At 35.6% G+C, this 20330-nt stretch overlaps 1 protein-coding gene across 2 annotated transcripts in view; it reads right to left on the reverse strand.

The window, feature by feature from the left end:
* LOC145668430 (uncharacterized) overlaps positions 1-20330 on the reverse strand; it is a 40563-nt gene that overhangs the window by 13595 nt on the left and 6638 nt on the right. For both annotated transcript variants that reach the window (XM_081736269.1, XM_081736270.1), the window contains exons 2-4: positions 12077-13378; positions 5974-6109; positions 2567-2726 (exon numbers count right to left, since the gene is read on the reverse strand). In XM_081736269.1, the coding sequence (XP_081592395.1) occupies positions 2571-2726; positions 5974-6109; positions 12077-13341 (1557 nt within the window). In that variant the 5' untranslated portion in view covers positions 13342-13378 and the 3' untranslated portion in view covers positions 2567-2570. The remainder of the gene's footprint in view (positions 1-2566; positions 2727-5973; positions 6110-12076; positions 13379-20330) is intronic.

Raw genomic sequence — 20330 nt, forward strand, 5'->3', positions numbered from 1 at the left:
GTAGAAACTTCACTTCAAATAAAACAACAGGAAACGAAACGAAATAAATATTTTACAACTACGGAAAAAATAATTAAAACTAAATACCTGATATTTCAGTGCTGCGTGTACAATTCCGCAGCATGCTTCACAAATAATACTTTTGCCCAATGCTGCAAACGGAACTAAATTTCCTATTCCATAAATAATATCCAAGCTGCAACATCATCCCTTCTGAGCTACGCATGCAGCTCAAACTCTTCTGCAATTGGCACCAAAGATTCTCAATAGTTTGCGTATATGGCCCACTTAGGCCTACAAAGTTATAAGAATGATTCACAGTCAAATGCTTCCACTGACCACTATCTAACGACGATTAACCTTTCCAGCAATCCGTGCTTAATACAGAGCCAAATGAACATTCATGAATAATATTCTCATACCTAATAACTCCAGACACAAACATGTAACAAAGTAAAAGAATCTCACATTAACCGATTACGTCGACCTCAATAGCTTCTGTTCTTTTTTAACAAACACTGCAATTCCTCTTAAGGTCCAATAATTTCACAATAAAACAAAATCTCTAAGCATTATCAATGAAGCACTAATTTCGACAGCCTATAAAAATTTTGATTTCGTATCACTCCTTTATAGAAAAAAAAATCTATATCGCGTTCGACATTATAGTATGAGCTTAGAAACAAACCACCTGCACCCGCATCTAACCACGTGAAACACTGAAGACGGTGACACAAGATGACGTCACACCATACCCTAATTCCCCGTTCAAACAAACAAACAAACAAAAAAAAAAAGCATCAACATCACGTACCGCATGACTTTATACCAGCAATCAAGTTAGCGCAACAGGTAAGCTCTCAAAACCGAAACCGAAAGCTCAAATCACTGAATGGAAGAATTGAATAATAATAATAATAATAATAATAATAATAATAATAATAATAATAATAATAATAATAATAATAATAATATTACTACTACTACTACTATTACTACTACTACTACTACTACTACTACTACTACTACTACTAATAATAATAATAATAATAATAATAATAGTAATAGTAATAATGAAATGGCCAAAGTAAAGACTTGCCAATTTCTTACAATAGGTAAAAGTTCGCGTCACACCTTTCACCTCCATGGGCCACATTGGTTGCGGAACACTGGATTAAAATAATGTAAAAGTCTACCATGAAGACCATACAATTTCAAGTGATTTTCCTTTAAGAGTTCAAACTGGAACATTCCGGACATCTAGCAACGAAACCTCAAGAGTGGATTTGAGCCAGGAGTAGGGAATGAACAAACCATACGCAGTTGGTGTGTAAAATTTCATGCTTGTGACACACGATTGAAAATTTTGGTTCAAGACTACCAACTATCAGTGAGATGGTCGTTTGTCGAGCACGTGCTATACAAAAGGCCTCCACAACGTCATGAGAGAGACACAGTCAATGCGCTCAGGCTTCTCTCTCTGCATAGTCTGCTGCCTTGCTCCTGAGATCCTACGGAAAAATAGAAACAGACTCTCGACATAGATTCGTGCTATTGAAGACGAAAAGGGTATATACCATGACAATCTTTGACGGAAGTAAGATCATAAAGTAGGAATCATTGTTGGCACATAAGTTGACATCAGCTAACAAGGATCACCGTCTAAAGGTGTGAAATTCTCTGAGTGTACGGAATAACTGGAAAGGTTTTCTGTCTGTATTGTCACTTCTGATGAAAATGGATCTCCTACGACAATCGTAAAAAATAAGTTTTTGTATCGTAATCAAGGTCCAGGATAGATTCCATAACGATCCCTCCAACCGCAGAAGGTTCTGCTGTTACTATTCAAATTTATTATACCATTATATCTTTCTCATTTGAAGTGGAACCGTCACTGTGCATCGTAAGAATGTGGAACTCCGTGAAATGCACTGCAAACCTGTCTGCTAAGTAACCAGCACTGATGGTCGACAGAGATTGTGTAGCAAGTTCCATTTTAATGAACGCCCTCAAAGGACACGGCAGAAGTTTGTCCATGGTTGCCCTTCTTCACCCACCGTATTCTCCTGACATCTCTTCCATCGATTACATCTTTCGGTATTTCGATCACTTTTTGAACTTCCCTGATGACCAGATGGTGCAAGGTGTAGTTCACTACTTCTTCGCGTTGAAGACTTCAGACTTCTTTCATCACGGAATCCAGTCGTTGGTTGAGAGGTGCAAAAAATGTCTAGTTTTAGCTTGAGACTATTGAAAAATATCCTCGCAGGGTTCAGAATATTTTTTCTGGTGACTTTGGGTAATAATCGAAGGACACATATGACAGTGAAGTAATAAGGGTGGTGTCAACATCAGTTATGCCCAATATTCGGAGTAGATTGCAGGGATAATTGTTTGGTCCAACATATATACACTTAAATTTATATATATATAAAAAAATCTCCGTGATGTCCTTGAGCAATAAGAAATTGTTGTATTCTGTTAACTTACGAAAGAAAAACTTCAATTCTTATTTCCTCACAAGAATTACACATCTACATGAATGATTCAATATAAAGTAACTCACCCTTTTACTTTTTTTCTTTTTTACATTTTACTTCTTGCTTTATGTATTTCACAACTTCTTTTTTCTCTTCCACTGGTTCTTCTTTCTTCTTCTTGAACAATCTACGTTTCACGTAAATACGTCTTCCCATAAAATTACCACCGTTCATTTTCAAGGCTCTCTACAAACAAAATCATCATTACATATTTACAATATATATCACACTACCATTAGAACTCATTACAAAGTAGTAAGAATTTAGACTATAATTTAAGAGAAAGATTATCGAACCTGTGAAACAAAACACGGTTCTAATTGCAATTGTGTGAAGATATTTTTTAAGTTAACTCTGCATAATGCTGCAAAATACACTACTTATTTTACTCATATACTCACAATATATGAATTTTCTAAATGAAAAACAAAAATACTTAAGACTACTTCCACTGATACAAAAATTACACATTCACAAAAATGGTACAATCGCCAACAGAAAAACACCACGCCTCCAATCTACATTTGAATAGTTTTCGATAAGTAAAATAGCTGCGTTCTTTCTATGGAAAGGAAAGTTACTCAAATACATTTATTGATTTTGGAGTCATTTTACTTTTCTTGACAAGAGAACACGTTTTCGCTACGTACAACATACGCATTTTTCTGCTAGAATATACGATGAAAGAGACTGTGTTTGTGTTCAACGAGCTTATGAAGATTAATTCCTCCTTGAAAGTACGTGTATTTGGGGGTAAATTCAAAAGAGTTTCGATTAGTTAGTAGGTACACTCATGTCCAAAATTATTGTCGCACATCTATAAATGTCTTCTTGTAAGAGTGTAATTTCATAATGATTTTGCAGGGTACCTTTAATACTGATACTATGTGTATAATAGGGAAATCTGTATTTGTGATAAATTTCATAGGAAAAGAATTATAAATATGAAAATTATAATGAGTAAAATAAAATGTTGCTAAATGAACAAGAAAGTTTTATTTTAGTTATATTGTCCTTATTTACTGCTCTTTTGACATGAAATTTGCCACATACATGTCTTTGCCAATTATACACATACTAACATTATAGGAAATACTGGGTGAATTCGTTATCAAATTATTTTCCAAAAACAACATATTTATAGACACGCGACAATAATTTTGGACATGAGTGTACCTCGTCGTACCATAAATTGATTTTATGGTTTTTAACGAAATACTAACACAACTTATATTTTATTACCCTTGTCAGGGCTGTATTTACGCCAGGGCCAACATGGGTCATGCCAGAGGCGGAAAATACTTTTTGGATTTTTTAAAAATAATGTTTTTGCTCTGAAAGTTTTAAAAATTTATTATACATGCGCATATGGATATGACATGGAATTTTCATATTTTTAAATATCACTTCTCTATTTTTTCTATTGAAAGTGGTATTTTGGAAATAATCTCACCAGCCAAGGCATAGCAAAATTGCTCGTCAGATGATGACAAGGATCCCACTCAATCAGTCAGTGCGAAGCCAGAACGAGCATCTCGAAAAGTTGTCGGGTGTCTGCGAGCTACCGAGGTTAGTGTCTTCTAAAGGTGGGGAAAGAATGGTGAAACCAGCACCACACCACAGACTACAGAGGTGGGTACAATAGGATAGGGCGTAAACTATTGCATAACTAACAGTCTACTTTAACAGTGGACAAATCATAAGTGTGTCTGAACACACAGTTCACCATACACTGTTACACATGGGCCTTCGCAGCCGATGTCCCACACGTTTACCAATGTTAACCGCACGGCATCATCGATAACGATAGGAATGGGCACGTTTCCATCCTTATAGGACCGCAGAGCAATGGCTCAATGCTGCATGGTCCAATGAATCACAATGCTGCCTTCATCACATCGATGGCAGGATAATAATCCGTCGTCTTCCAGGGAAACAGATTTATCATCTTAAGCATGTTGCGAATCTCAAAAACTGAATTTTCTGCTTTATGTATCACTGTTACAGCTGCACGATTCAAACAATCTCTACTCTATGCCAAATACTTAACAGAACAATTTTTCTCAATATAATACAGCTGCTTCGCCTATACTTATCTTGAGCATTTATTGCGGAGCACCTACTAGAAGTTGGTAACAATATCAACGATACGACTACTAGTAATGTCGTACATCGCAGAAGCTAGCAATAAGAGAGATCTCCGAGGAAACTCATTTTTTTCCTTCACAGATAGTGCACACCAGGTTTCATATAAATATGATAATTTCTAGGGAAGATTTAATTAAACAATTACACTCTTGCTCAAATAACATTGAGAGGAATGATTTTTATGTCCTTTCTTCATCAGAACAAGAACTGAACTGAACAAAGATAGCGGGAATCTGGATCACCAGCCAAACAATGTAATAAATAGTTAACTACAACTAAATATAAGTATACTTTATCTTATTACTTTTCAAATGTAAATAATGTACATAAAAGTTTGAACAAGTAGTGAACACAGTATTTTTTCACAAAGGAAACAAATATCAACATTGATCTTCATAACCAGTATAGAAGCCACAGTTTAGGAAGACGTTTTCTGGACGAAAAGAAAATACAACTGGTGCGGACTATTAAAAACTAAAATACAAAATTAAACAAAACCCAATAGGGTCAATGTTAAAAGGAGTAAGTGCTCAAGTGTGAATACTGCATAAAGGTGTAACAACATAAAAGAAGACTCATTTGACATTTTTACCGCTTTCAATCCACAAAGTGTAAGTAATGTTTATTTTAAATATTTGCAAGCCCGTACAAGGTTTAAGCAATAGCACTTGATATTAAGAAATATTTACAGAATTTAAGGCTACAATTTTGTCTGCACAAAAACGCAGAAATGTTGAACAGAACTGACAGGAGTGCACCACGGAATACCAGGTGCGCAGTTTTATATTTACAGTTCTTCGAGTGATATAATAAATGTATTTTTGGAGTGATATAATAATGTAATCAAAGAGGGAAATAGATTCCGGCTAGCATTACGCCTGCATTTTAGGATGATTTCAGCGAGGATTGAAATATCGTGTCCAATAATGTTCTAAACACGAGAGGCATTTGGGGGTACAAGGTAAGATTTTAAGTGTTGAATTATGTACCCAGGAGCACGGTTTAGTTATTAATAATACGTGTAACTTTCTGATATTTTTTTCTCTCATTGTCGAAACCATTTAATTTTACCCTTCAGAAATATACTCCCAACAATCAAATGAACTATATATATATAACTAAACGAATTATTCCCTGATTTTTATTCAAGCTGTCTGGAGAAAGTCTGAATATTTATTTCTTGCATTCAATTGAATTATTTTGAATATGATCGCTCCTTACAAAATAATGGGGAAACGTGTTGCCATCTATTTATTGTTAGCATTCAAGCAGAATAATTACTTACCCGGAATGACTCGATGCCAAGGACTTCTAAAACTGCCTCTCCAGTAGGTCTGCCTGAAGTGTCATTAAACAGAGAGATGCTTTTCACGTTTATAAAAGCACTTGCAAAGAATGCTTCAATATGGCCCATTTGAACTCTGGAATAATAGAAATATATGGCATGAAAAAAAAAAAAAAAAAAAAACCTCAAAACGTATCCTCTTATATTAGTCATGCGCATTCATATATCTGATTTAAATATTTACTAATATCTATCTATCTGTATATATAAATAATAGTAGAGAATGTGTAAAATTCTACTTACGTCTATTATTGACGGTAATCACAATAAAGAAATCGTATACCAATAAGAATGAAAAGAAGAATGTATGAAAATGTACAAAGAAAAACATAATTTAGGGTTCCCACTCAAACTAAGTAATCAAATTGAAGGTTTTCACGGTCGGTTAAGTTTATAAACTCGTTTGTTTTCTCCTTCTTTGTGGTGATATTCACGTAAACCCTGGCCCACCCTGTCCATATTACACTAGTGCTTTCAATATATATTATCAAAATGTTCGTAGCATTAAAAACAAATTACTTGAGTGCTCCTTGAACCTAGGTGAGATAAGGAAACTGGATTGTTTCGCAGTGACCGAATCGTGGCTGAATGAATCAGTGAACGACAGTGAAATTAGCTTTTCTAATAATTTCACCATTTATCGTAAAGACCGCATAACTCGTGGAGGTGGAGTGATGATTTGTGTAAATAATAAGTGGAAGAGCAAGAGAAGACTGGATCTCGAACGGGATTGTGAACTTATTTGGGTGGAAGTATTTATTCCAAAGCGTCGTTCTGTGTTTATTGGATGCTTCTATAGGCCGCACAAGAAAACCCCCCAGCACATCTTAGAAGCTTGCCATGACTCACTGTTACATGCGTTGTCACACGGTGACGTCATCCTATTAAGTGATTTCAACCTTTTCATCACGTGGCAGGACAGCAAGCATGGAGTCGCTAAAGATGGAAACGACAGTTATTTCATGGACAATTTTATTCATGGACTTGGTCTAGGTCAACATAATATGCATAATACCCGCAATAATAGCAATCTTGACTATATTCTTTCTAACTTAGAACCTCGTTGTGTTGTCCCATGCAGAAATCTTTTTCCCTCGGATCACGATTCCTTGGATGTTTCTTTCGATTTCCTCCCCTCCACTACTACAAACCAGCCCCTCAAAAGTAGGTCACAACTTCTATGGAAGAAAGCCCCCTGGGGTGACATCTGCCGGGCTATTGAACTGTTTCCTTGGTGTTTGTTAAAGGTAGGAACTGTTGACGACGCCGTGGACTTATTTACATCCGTTGTCCACTCAGCCATAAAGAACTTTGTGCCGGTGAAAGCATCAAAATCGAACAGGTTTCCGGTCTGGTACGACAATGAACTTCGTGACCTTCTTAAAAACAAAAAGCTTGCCTGGACTCTATGGAAATCACATCCGAGTGACTACACATACAAAAACTGTGCTAGAATTAGAAGTCTTGCCAAGAAGGTACAGCGGCGTAAATATTTTGAATACATGGACTCAATTGGTGATTTTACTGTTAGTAACCCTAAAGTCTTTTGGTCTGTAATTAAATCTAGAACAAAATCTCCGGGCATACCGGCAACAATTCAAGATGAAAATACTGAAGCGAGTGATGATCAAAGACCAGACCTCTTCAATAACTACTTCTGCAAAACATTTACTTCCCTTTCCTCTACAACCCATCTCCCCCCTCTCCACCCTATCTGTTCGGACACCTTATCCATTCTCTCTACCACCCCGGGCGAAGTTCTGGCTCTCTTGCTATCGTTATCTCCACATAGATCACTTGGACCTGATAAAATTAGTCCTCTCTTTCTCAACAAAACTGCTTCAGTTATTGCGGTTCCTCTATCTATCTTATTCAATAGATGCTTCAAGGAAGGGTATTATCCCACCAGTTGGAAACTAGCTCACGTGATCTAATATATAAATCAGGACTTAAAGATCATGTATCCTCCTATAGGCCAATATCTCTTCTTTCTGTAATATCAATTATCTGCGAAAAAATAATTAAAGACAGTCTACTTAAATTCACCTCACCTTACATCCATAGTTCTCAGCACGGCTTTCTACCGAAAAGCTCAAGTCTCTCAAACTTAAGTACTCTTCTTTCCTGTGCAGTCAAATGTATGAATAACAATACTCAATTAGATGTTATCTACTTTGATCTCTCGAAGGCCTTTGATTCTGTCAGTCACATTCATCTTCTTCATAAACTCTCCAATAGATTTAATGTACATGGCAAATTTCTCTCTCTAATCACAAGCTACTTGAAGGACCGTAAACAGAGAGTTGTTCTTTCAGGGGCGACTTCTAACCCCTAACCCGTGATCTCAGGGGTGCCTCAGGGGAGTGTACTTGGGCCTCTACTGTTTGTCCTGTATATGGATGATCTCTACACGCACTTATCAGCTCAACCTAGTGGCCTTCTGCTTTTTGCTGACGATTGTAAGTTATACAGAGAAATATCGTGTCTCCATGACACAATTGCTCTACAGGAAGACATAAATTACCTTACAGGCTGGTGTGAAATGTGGCACTTGAAACTCAACAGTAAGAAATGTGACAGTATTACTATTACTTTGAAAAAATCTCCTGTTCCCTCCACATACCATATCAACGATTCCCCTATCACACATTCTGCTAGTCATAACGATCTTGGTGTCATCTTTGATTCAAAACTCACCACCTTCTCTGACCACATCTCCTCAATACTAAAGAATTCAATGCGCATGTTGGGACTTCTTTATCGATTCACCGAACTACGCACTGTTTCTTCATTAGCAACTTTTTATAAGACTTTAATAGCGCCCAAGATCGAATACTGCTCTCCCATATGGGCCATGGCAGCACCTACACATCTCTCCAGACTTGATTCTGTTCTCAATTTCTTCATTGCTATAGTCCGTTTTCGTGTTCCTGCACTTCGAATATTATCTAAGAAGGAGCTCTTGCGACATCTTAATATTCAGACTCCTGAAGTACGCAGAATTATCTCTGACCTGAAATATCTACATAAAATAGTTAATGGAACCTTAAGATCGGAAATATTACTTCAGGAACTATCCTTACGTGTCCCTTCCCCCATCACTCGAAATACCCACCTATTCCATCTTGCCCGTCCTAGGTTGGCTGTTATACAGAGGTCTCTTTTTTATAGAATACCAAACAGTTATAATCAAGTAACAACTGATGCGGACATTTTTTCGAGCTACCCAGTGTTTGAAAGAGCAATTAAACGAGCATTGACAGAATAGTTTTACTTTTACACTCTTTTTTTTCTATGTTGTTATTGTTTTTTTTTTTTCTTTCTTTTGTTAGCATGTCCCTGTGTAAAATGGCAAAGTTATGCTGTATCTGGGAAATTGTTCAATAAATAAACAAATAAATAATCTTTATTGACTCCACGACAACCGAGGCGTGGGCGAAACCCAACGTGCATAGGCATTACCGTTGCAGGAGAATAATTAAACTTGCTCTCATTTAGTTCTGCGATGTCTGTAACTGTACATACAAGAAATGAGGAAAATACTAAATATTAGAAAATGAAATTTTTGAGTTTTACGTCCCACGGTTATGCCGGTTAGGCTAAAGGAGACGGTGATTATGAGAAATGAATGAAATGGTGGAATGAAGCAAGTGGGAGGAAACGGAAGAACCCGAGAAAACCCACGCACACGGTGTTTGTCCACCACAAAGTTCACTTGGCGGGGGCTGGGATCGAACCCGGGACCCCAAGCACCAGAGGTGAACGCTCTACCACTGAGCCACCGCGGCCCCCACTAAAATATTAGAATTTCTTTATGAAATGTTATATATAAGGTGTTAGGTTTTGCTCTCTCTCTCTCTCTCTCTCTCTCTCTCTCTGGTTTTGTTAGATAACAGTTACAATTTATTATTCTATTGCTATAGTATTCAATTAGTATTCAGAGGTCACATTTTATGCTTGTTGTGTTACATTTCTGTGGTTTCGCTGCAAATATGTTTACTATAGCTAAGTTACGAAAAAATTAACGAAAACAGCTTGTTGTGAACATGATTTTTAAAAAATGACAAAAATAAAAAACGGAAAAATAACCACTGACCATCATACCCCTTTTATGCAACATACCCTGCTTGACAACTTGGAAACCCAACGTTAAAGGCATTGACGGCATTATTTGAGTACTGTTTTGTGGTTCCAGGGGAGAGGAACCAAACCTTTGAGATTCTGAAACTGTAAGTGAGAAAAACGAACAAAGTGTACTATTACGATTATAGAATTAAGACTTATTAAACGTCCACTACAGTAGACCAGTGATTTATTTGTGGATTTTGTAGAAGGGGGGAATGTTTATGCAAGATTGTGTTCCGTATAACAGAACAACTTTACAGTCGGGTTGGGACAACGTTATTTTTAAACCTATCTACTTTAAAATTATGGTACTAGTTTGATAGGCGGTCCCCAAGTTCTTTATCTTTCTTACCTTTTTAAAAACAATTTTATGATAAATATGGATAGGTACGTTAGATAAGATTTGGTTAGGTAAATTAGTTTACATGTGTTACCTTGCTACTTTTCGTCCTACTGCTGAAGACAAGTGTGCAGCATCCAATAAAAGCCCTATAGTTACCTTGCAATCTGCACAACTTGTCGTAACAAGTGTCACGCTCCTACGTAAAACAGTTTTGTTATGACAAATAATTCTTTAGTCCGTTCTAATTTGGTCTTTGAAAACCAAATTCCTCACCCAACAATAAATATGATAAAAGGTAATAGTTTACTTTGGGAGAACAGTGATAGGTGCACATACACTTGAACCTGATTTTATTAAATAGAAGGGGAAAGACGGTATTAAATCATTCGTCATATCATAAATGAGTTTTTGCACTTGCTCCTTCTACTTAATAAAATTAGATTCAGTGGTGTGTGACCCTAGCATTGTTCTGCTGAAAATAAACTTCTGGTCAACAAAACATACTGGTATTAAAACGAATCCAGAATTGAACAAAGACTGCAATCTGGTCTCCGAAGAATCATGAGCATGTATTAAATAAATACCAATATAATGCTACCTAGGAAAAAAATACATTTTCTTTCACTTTTACTCTCGAAATTGAAACAGCCATTGTAGCCTACCATATTTACAGTTTTTACAACAAAATAACGAGAAAGGATTGACTGCCGATTTCACCTTGAGTTAAGCTGGAGCATGACTTACGGCGTGTTATCTAACTCTGTCTTTAGAAATTAACAATATTTTCTCAGCGTATCCCACTTTAGAATAGTGAAGCAATAGGAAGTTAGTTTACATCGGATATCGTCTTTTTTTAGTTGGTTTATCGGTAGCAATATGATGTCCATTTTTTATCCAGCTGAAGGCATAGTTTTCTGCATTGAAAGATGTAATGTCTGGCCCATTAACGTTTATGGAAAGAAGAGATTTTAGGGTTTTTACAGATAAATGGTTTCTAGCGTCAGTATGCTGTAAGTTTAAGTTGGAAAAGCCTCTCTTACGCTCTGCAGAAGAAACTGAAAGCAATTCTATGAACAATTCTTCAGAAAGCAATTTTATAAACAAGACCAACATAGCTCACGACAATAAACATACTGAAAAAAATAAAGAATCGCTACTAAAACATGAAGTTGAATCATTGCACTTCAAAAGAGTTTATAGCTTAAGAAACGGGGAAAATATTTTCCCAGGCTGGGAAGGCTGAATTAAACCTAGAGACAGGGAATCAAAATTTAGAAGGGGGGAAATTCCCTGGCTACAAATAAATCCCTGCAGTAGACACCTTGTGATATCTTGATTCGAACTTAGTACTCAGCGCCTAACATAATGACTTTTTAATTTAACTTGCGCCCAAATGTCTGGCGCCCAAACGTCCGCGCCCAAACGTCACGTACCGTATATATATATATATATATATATATATATATATATATATATCTGTGTTTCAAAAGAAGAAAAAAATAGGAAAAAACGCTTAACTGAAATGAAAAGTTTCAATGAAATTACTTAAACTACGAGTGAAATTATAACACTTACCTGTAAGGTAAATTTTTAACGTACACTCCGTATCGTCTCAGATGCGGAGGAGCCCTTTTTTTACGTGGAAGAGGGGGAGCTTGCTGTGTCTGCAGACCATTTGCAGGCCTTGACTGGGCTGCTGCATTATTATTTTCAGGTTGAACTTTCTCGTAGATTACAACAATATTGGGAAGCACTTTTTCATACACTACACACATAGCGTCTTCATCATCTTCAGAATCTATTTCATCACCATCACTCAGCTCTACAACTTCCACTTGTTTCTCTTCGGTCTGCTTTTCCAAGATTAAACATTCACTTCCAGTATTGGCAGCAACCTCTGCAACATTATCCTTTGGCAATGATGAAGTTCCACTCATTTCTTGATTATCAGAGCCACAGGTATCACTGGAACTATTACTGGATGATTTAGCCCCTTCAGAAACTCGCGATTCCGACTCTGCGAGCGAAGATTCATTTGTAGCACTACTCACTAGATCTACTGACTTAGAAACTGGAAGACACAGATTTTTGTCATTAGAATCCGTTTTGTTCTTAGGAGCATCTACTAACTGAGTCACTGTACAATCCAGTACTTTGACTTCTGATTCCGACCCCGCGCATTTATTAGGAACAGTCACTGGAATATTAGATTCCACTTCTTGGCCCTGCTGTTGCAACTCCATAAACTCAATTCCATCCAATGCAGCACTTACTATAGCCACCGGATCGAAGTCATCTTTTTCCGATGACTTTTCAGCGTTTTCATCATCATTAGCATCAACTGCATTCGAAGTTTCGCTCTTGCTTCCGACTGTTTCGTGATGTTCTATTTCATTGTCCTCTTTATCCGAATCCAAAATGATCACATCGGACTGAGGAGAGGGAACTTCTCCACGAGACTCCAATACTGAGTCTTGATACTCAATATCCTTCCGATCATCAACATCTTTTATAGCAATTGTTTTCACAGTCTTAATGTCAATTGTTCCTTGTATAGTTTTGTCAACATTCATCTGCTTAACAGTCGGACCTTTTGCTTCTAATTCTGTGCTTACTACTTTCAACTCCGCTACTTCCGATGACTTACTTTCTTCTGAATCGGACGAAACAGAAACTGTACTATTATATCCAGATATGTGTTTTGTTGCATCTTTAGGCTTTTGCGTGAGCGAATTATCATCAGGCTCTTCATCCTCACATATCACCATCTTATCTTCTTCGTCACTCTCACAAGTATCCGGTGACAACACAATGAGTTCGTGGTTATCATCCTCATCCATGGTTTAACCTTTTATGTATTGAAGAAAAAGGGATATGCTGAAAGGAAAACAAGGAAATCAATAACTATAGAGAATATGTATGAACAAATGATTTTATTACAATAATCATTGTACGAGGAGTAGTCAAAAAGTTCCCGGAATTTCGTTCTAGTTCTTTATTACCACAATACAAGTACATACTTACTTAATCGCATGCAAAGTAGGCACCTTCGGAAAACAAACACACACACACTCACTCGCTCTCTCTCACATCACTCATTCACTTTTACTCTAGCGCTCCTGTGATTTCTGGAAACACCGACGAAAGTCGTCTTTTGGTGGCTTCCGCAGTTCAGCTGTCGCGATCGTTTTGCTCTCTTCTACGGCGGCAAAACGAGTACCTTTGAGGTCCATTTTTAGCTTTGGGAAGAGCCATAGATCCGATAGAGCTACACTATGTTTAAGGCTACCAAAGTCTCTGAAGCAGATTTTTTTTTTTCCCAATTTGCATATGAACTTGATGTTTGCGCGTTGCTCGACCTAAAAAATTGCGCCAACTGATCACCACACTCCTCCGTTCAGCTACACTACTCGTACACTGACTGTTATGACCTGTTTGCACTCGTCAAATCTATAACTAGGCAACCTAAGGACTGTACTGTACAACACTTATTTGACTGCATCACAAATACCAAAAATACAACAACATTCCGGGAACTTTTTGACTGTCCGTCATATATCACTGAATAATAAAGTATTTATTTGTCTTGAAGGTGCAGTTGTATTTATATTCATATTTCATCCTTCTACTATTAGAGGACTTCGTCAAGCTAGTTTCTCAGAATTTCACTGAACTAATTATGGAAGGTATTGTTGGCTGATTTTTAAGTGTATTAGTACTCTTGTCTCAAATTTCTTTCTTACAGCTTTACTATTAGTCATTTGGTGTTTCAAAAATAGAACTATAGTTCTGCAAAAATAAAGAAGAAATCTAAGGAAGGATATAAATAGAAATCTTCAGTGAAATCCCGAGACGCAAATCTGACGAAGTATACTCAGAACAAAATGGGGTCAATCCACATCAAATCAGCCAGTTTCATTTTAAATAGTTACTGACAAAATTTACTTTTTGTTATATACTTACCTAAGTTAGCAGTCAGAGAGTTGCAAACTCATTCAAAAAGCTTTTAGTTTTTTTTCTTTCTCTTTCTTTAGGCGAACATTTTGTATAGGTGCACAAGTGTATTTGGCACTCTTTGCAGAGGTGTCCATGAAACTATATATTTTTTTTAAAGATAGAGAGTTCAAACAAAAACCAGATGAAAGAAAATGAAATGTATAACATTATATGTTATGTGCACGTTTAGACGTATTTCATTAATTCAAAAATAAAAGCTTTGAACATTGAAGTTTGGAACTTAAAACTTCATTTTTTAATTTAAAATTTTCAATGAAATTACTGAGACTCACCTACAATTTTTTCGTCTGTATAGAGGCTACAGGGTATACGACTTCCTACAGCCGTTTCAAATCTGAGAACCATATCCTTAACTTTTTGTCAGTTTGTAAACATTGCGAATTTTCTAAAATCAGCTACTTTCAACATCAAATATCTCAAAAAGGGACACAACACGTGAAAAATTTCAAATTTGCACAAAATTGACGGTAGCCGTGTAGTAATGAAGTGGTTAAAAATTCCACCACTGAGACTTTATTAGTTTCTGAGTTGATAGACTTTTCATCACTGAGATTTAATGTCGTAAAGTGCTATATGGTAATAATAAAAAAAAAAAAATCTTTCAGTTTAATGTACCACGATTATGCCTTTTACGCTACGATGATGATAATAAAGACAAGTAAATGATAATGGAAGATTTACTGGAATAAGAAAGTGGGAGGAAACGGTAGTACCCGGAGAAAACCCAAGAACATGATGATGTCCACCGCAAACTTATTTGGCCGGGGATCAAACCAGGAACCACACGCATCGGAGTCAGACGCTCTACTACTGAGCCATCGTGCTCCCCCCCCCCCCGTACTATGAGGTGTAGATTTAAATTTGTAGCAAAAGTCAAACTAACATATTAGTAATTAATTGTTCATTAAGGATTAGTAATGTTTCCATAGGACCTTACTGGCTGGAACCCAAATTTCTCTCATTCTTAGAGATTTGTAAAGAGGTTCTTGGGTCATGGGGATGGAAAAAGCGAACAAAAAGATTATTTTCCTGGTTGATGTCTTCAATTCACCCAATGCACCATTTCCCGTCGTAAATGTAGACTTTTGTATCATTATTTTCCACGGTTGGCTGGTTTAAACCAAAAAACGAGAAATGTTTGTAAAAGTAGAGATGCATTTTTTTTTTTTTTTTTTTGCATCTCCAAAATTTCCAAAATTCTCCTTTTTTTCCCCAAAAAAGCCGTCTTTTTTGAATCGATGGTTTTGTTTTCACATAAAAAGCCGGCTTTTTTGGGGAAAAAAGGAGAATTTTGGAAATTTTGGCTTTTTTCATTTTCATGATTTTTCTATCTAAATAGCCTTCTTATAGTATATTCTATAGTTAGATAAGAATTCCATGACCTAAATGCCATATTTCGCTCTGAAATTCACCATCAAGATGGATGGAGCACATGTTTTACGAATTAAAGCTAACATGAAGAATGTAGTATTTGAGGGCAATTTTACAGGCTATTTAACTTTATTTTAACTTTTGAGTTATCGACATCTTTTTTCTTCTCTAGATCATTTTAATTTGTCATCCGTGTTTCATTTATAAGAGCTTAGTACTCTAGCTTCTAGCACAAAAGTTGAACTTACGTTTTTCTATATATCCGTCAAAGCATACGTTTTTCAATATGTCCGTCAAACTGTACTTCCACATTTCTGTTATACTGTAGTTGTGCAATGATTTAGCAGTAATTTTCCGGATATAACTTGAATACCAATTTATACAAATAATCAGTAGAGGATTTAGAAAAGTACTTTGGGAAGGGTTTTTCTGATTGTTTCGTTTTCTAAAAAGTAGTAATTTTATTTGGGAGGTGCTTGAAATTTATGAGTACAGGCATAACTAATATTTCGTTTCGTTTATATGTTTATCAATAATCTTCCGGATACAACCTTGAAGATCATTTTGTACTGAGAATCAGTGGCGAATTTAGAAAAGTTTATTGGAAGGGGGTTTTCTTACTAATGTTTAGTTTTTCTAAACATTCTTAATTTTTATTTGACGGGAGCTTAAAATTTATGAGTAAAGGCAAAACTAATAGATATTTCGTTTGTTTTAGACATTCCGCAAATTTGGGGAACAGGCTTCAGTCTGAAAGACAGACCCCCTAACCTTCGCAAAACCCTCATTGCTGGTAATTGGTAATAATAACGATTTAAAAACAATAAGAAAGGAAGTCGGCCAACTCACAGTACACGCACTATTTCTACACTCACAGATGGAATGAAGGAAAGCTTTGTCAGAATGGTCGCATGCTGGGTTGAATCCCGGACTTCCCGATAGAAGCACAAAAGCTAACCACTCAGTCATGTTTGTTGTGCAGTTGTATTTAGCTTAACTTAAATATATTCCGTACTCCTTTTTTTGGGGGGGAGGGGGAGTTCCGTAATGATATGTTGAATCTCTCTTGTTAAAAATTCAGAAAACTTGAGGATTGAGTAAACCGTGGTGGTGGTTATAAAAAACTTAACTGTAGAATTTCAAGAATATACAGATCCAAAAGTTCTAGATGTGCAGCCTTTGTGTATCATATAAATTTAAGTATTTCTCTTGTTTTATTTTAATTTTATTTTGTTTCAAAAAGAGGGTATGGAATATTTTGAAGTAAAAATACTACATACAATTTTGCTAGTTATTTGTATATTTTTTTAAAAGAAGTTTTTACTTTTAGGGTTGGCTCGTTTACACCAAACCAAAATAAATAAATAAATAAATAAATAAAAAGAACGAAAAATGCGAATCGTGTGAACTTCATGGTGACGTTTCCACATGTCAAACTATCTGCACTAGTTTTATTTCCTTTTCACCTTTTAATCAAGGTGTCCCATGTTCAATTCTCGGTCGAACCACAACCCTTCTTTCATGCGTAAACAAAGTAGCGGTTCGGATGTCACTTTAAGCTAAAGTCTTCTCCTTGATAACCTCGGTACTACGTAAGGATGTTAAGCCTAAACATACGAAACGAAACCAAATTATATATTTCTGCATGTCTGAATGCCTGTTGTTTTATAAAGAAGCCAAGGTTGTTTAAATATATTGATAGAAATTGGCAAAATTTATTGATTGCCTACGTAGCTTCCAACATTAGCTTGGATTGGACTTTCAATGATACCTACATACTAAATTTGTAATTTAATACCTCAGTTTTAGCGTATTGATTATGATACGTTGACCTTTAAATTTTACATGCAAAGCAATAACAGGATTTTCCCGTTATTGTTTTACATTTAAAATAATGACGGGATTTTCCCGATGGCTAGAGCGGGAGTTTCTCAATTTAAGAAATTTACTGACAGGACTTCTTTAAGCTTATGGGACCTCTCCCAGCATAACCCCGTTGTTGCATAATAACACCAAGGCGAAACAAACTTATTTCTGTGAATATGTAATATCAATACATAAAGCAAAATATCTAAATCAAAAAAACTGGTTTAAACCCAAAAAAACTGGTTTAAACTCCCCCCAAAAAACGGGTTATTGGCATTTTCAGAAACAACCATGGTTCTTGCCAACTCTGCTTACTTTTGTATATAGGAGGTTATTATTTTTCGTTATATACATTGGTTAATCATTTGGAATTCATAATGTAAAAATGTTGAAGTAAAATTGTTTGAAATATCTTTTCGAAATTCATGGTTTATTTTCGAGGTTTTATATTATTATCGGCATCAACGACTAATTAAATGACTTTTTGTGTTATAGAGAAGCGAAACAAAGTCTGCTTTATCAATTTAAAGCAGAATTTTGAAAAAAGACCAAAATTTCCCAAGCAAAAAAGCGAAGCAGAAAAAAGTTTTTTTTTTCAAAAAACCCGTTTTTTTTCGAGCCCTTGCATCTCTATGAAAAGTTTAAGTGTTCGTAAAATCTTGATGAATACACCTTTCTGGGTTATCGCGTGTCACTCCCGCATATTATTCGTATTATGTTCAGATCTAAATTCCCAATTCATTACTTAAAGAGATTATACTACAAAAACATTTTTTTATATATAAGTTTATGAATGTTTCTTTTGATTTTTTTTTATAGTTTGTTATTATTGTTATGCAATTGCAATCAAAGAAAAATTCTAAATATTGTTTCGTTTTAATAATGTTTACTATTGATAAAATACATCGAAATACCGTACTTTTTTTGGAGGGAGTCATACAAACCCCACGAGGCATTTACTGAAATCAGAGGTATCTTTGGTATCTATTTATGTATAAAAGGGTCAGAGCCAAAGTGAACTCAAATAATTCTTATCTTTACTCACTTTTCTTATTGATATGCAAATTAAGTCATTGTATTTCTTTAACTTGGACTAATAAAAGTCGTAGTGAACTAACTTGGACGTAATTAGTTCTTCTGTACTCTGCAGTATTTTGAAATTGTACATATGTGATTCTGTATAATGGTTTTACTTGTGCAAACTGTTTATCTTTTTGTCCTTCTCAAATAACTCTTGACAAATGTAAAGATCAGTACATCGTATCAGGAGTCCGCCGTGAGTGAGTCGGTAGATGTATCGAATTTGTAGCCAATTAGTCCGGTTTCGAGTTCAAATGGAGGACAATTTGTTTTGGATGTAAGTCGAGAAACGGTTTGGACTCAGCTTTAAGCTAATGTGACCCTTTCCAGCATAACCCGGTTGTTGCATAACTCCAAGGTGAAACAAACTTATTTCTGCCTATATCTGATATAAATACATACAGCAAATTATTTAAATAAAAAAACGTTTAATTTAAACAACAAAAAATTTTTTTTTCAATGAAAACCATGGTTTTTGCCAACCCTGTTATTTTTCCATGACAACATGCTATGTCCTGCAAGTGCTGAAATACTGCGGTCAGTAAATTATTCTGATTGTGAGCACTCATTACATTTGATTTCGGTTTCAGTTAGAAGACACACCTATGATATGACCTTGTATTCACAATCAGTTTACAAGTAGCAAATCTCTTCTTCAATGTTTTGCTGTTTGACTGCACTTTCTCTGATGAAACATAGATAAAATGTATGCCTGATACTAACACAACCTGAACATCTGTTAAAATTAGAGTATCATATGGGCCCTGCAAGCCTGCCTTGGTCACCGCTCTTTTTGTCGTACCACTAATCCCATTGCACGCATTTTTGTCGTGTGAGGTTGCAAAGAAATGACACTTGACCTTCAAATCAAATCAGACTTATAGTGATAAATGTTGTTGAAATTTTATTATTATTATTATTATTATTATTATTATTATATTGGCTACTGGCGCAATCACTAAAATATATTCTTGTTTTCAGGGTTGGCAAAAAACCATGGTTTTTATTGAAAAAACAAAAAACCAGCTTTTTTGGTTTAAATAATTTACTCTATGTATTTATATTAGATATGGACAGAAATTAGTTTGTTTCGCCTTGGTGTTATTATACAACAACAAGGTTATGCTGGAAGGGGTCACATAAGCTTAAAGCGGAATCCAAATTGCTTCTCGACTTACATCCAAGAGATAGTATCCATTTGAACACGAAACCGGGACTAATTGGTCACAAATGCGATTGCCCACACACTCACGAAGGACTCCTGATAAAAATACGTTGTACTGATCTTTACATAGGTGTACTTGTTAATATAATTGTCAAGAGTCATTTCAAAAGGACAAAAAGATAAACAGTTACACAAGTAGAATTATATATAAATCGGGAAACTCCCGCCTTAGCCATTGCAATCCTGTTATTACTTTAAATGTGTTTGTATGTAAAATTTTAAGGTTAACATATCATTATCACTACGCTAAAACTGAGGTATTAAATTACA

This window comes from Thermobia domestica, chromosome 13 (genome assembly GCF_964235325.1).
Source record: "Thermobia domestica chromosome 13, izTheDome1.hap1.1, whole genome shotgun sequence".
NCBI lineage: Eukaryota > Metazoa > Arthropoda > Insecta > Zygentoma > Lepismatidae > Thermobia > Thermobia domestica.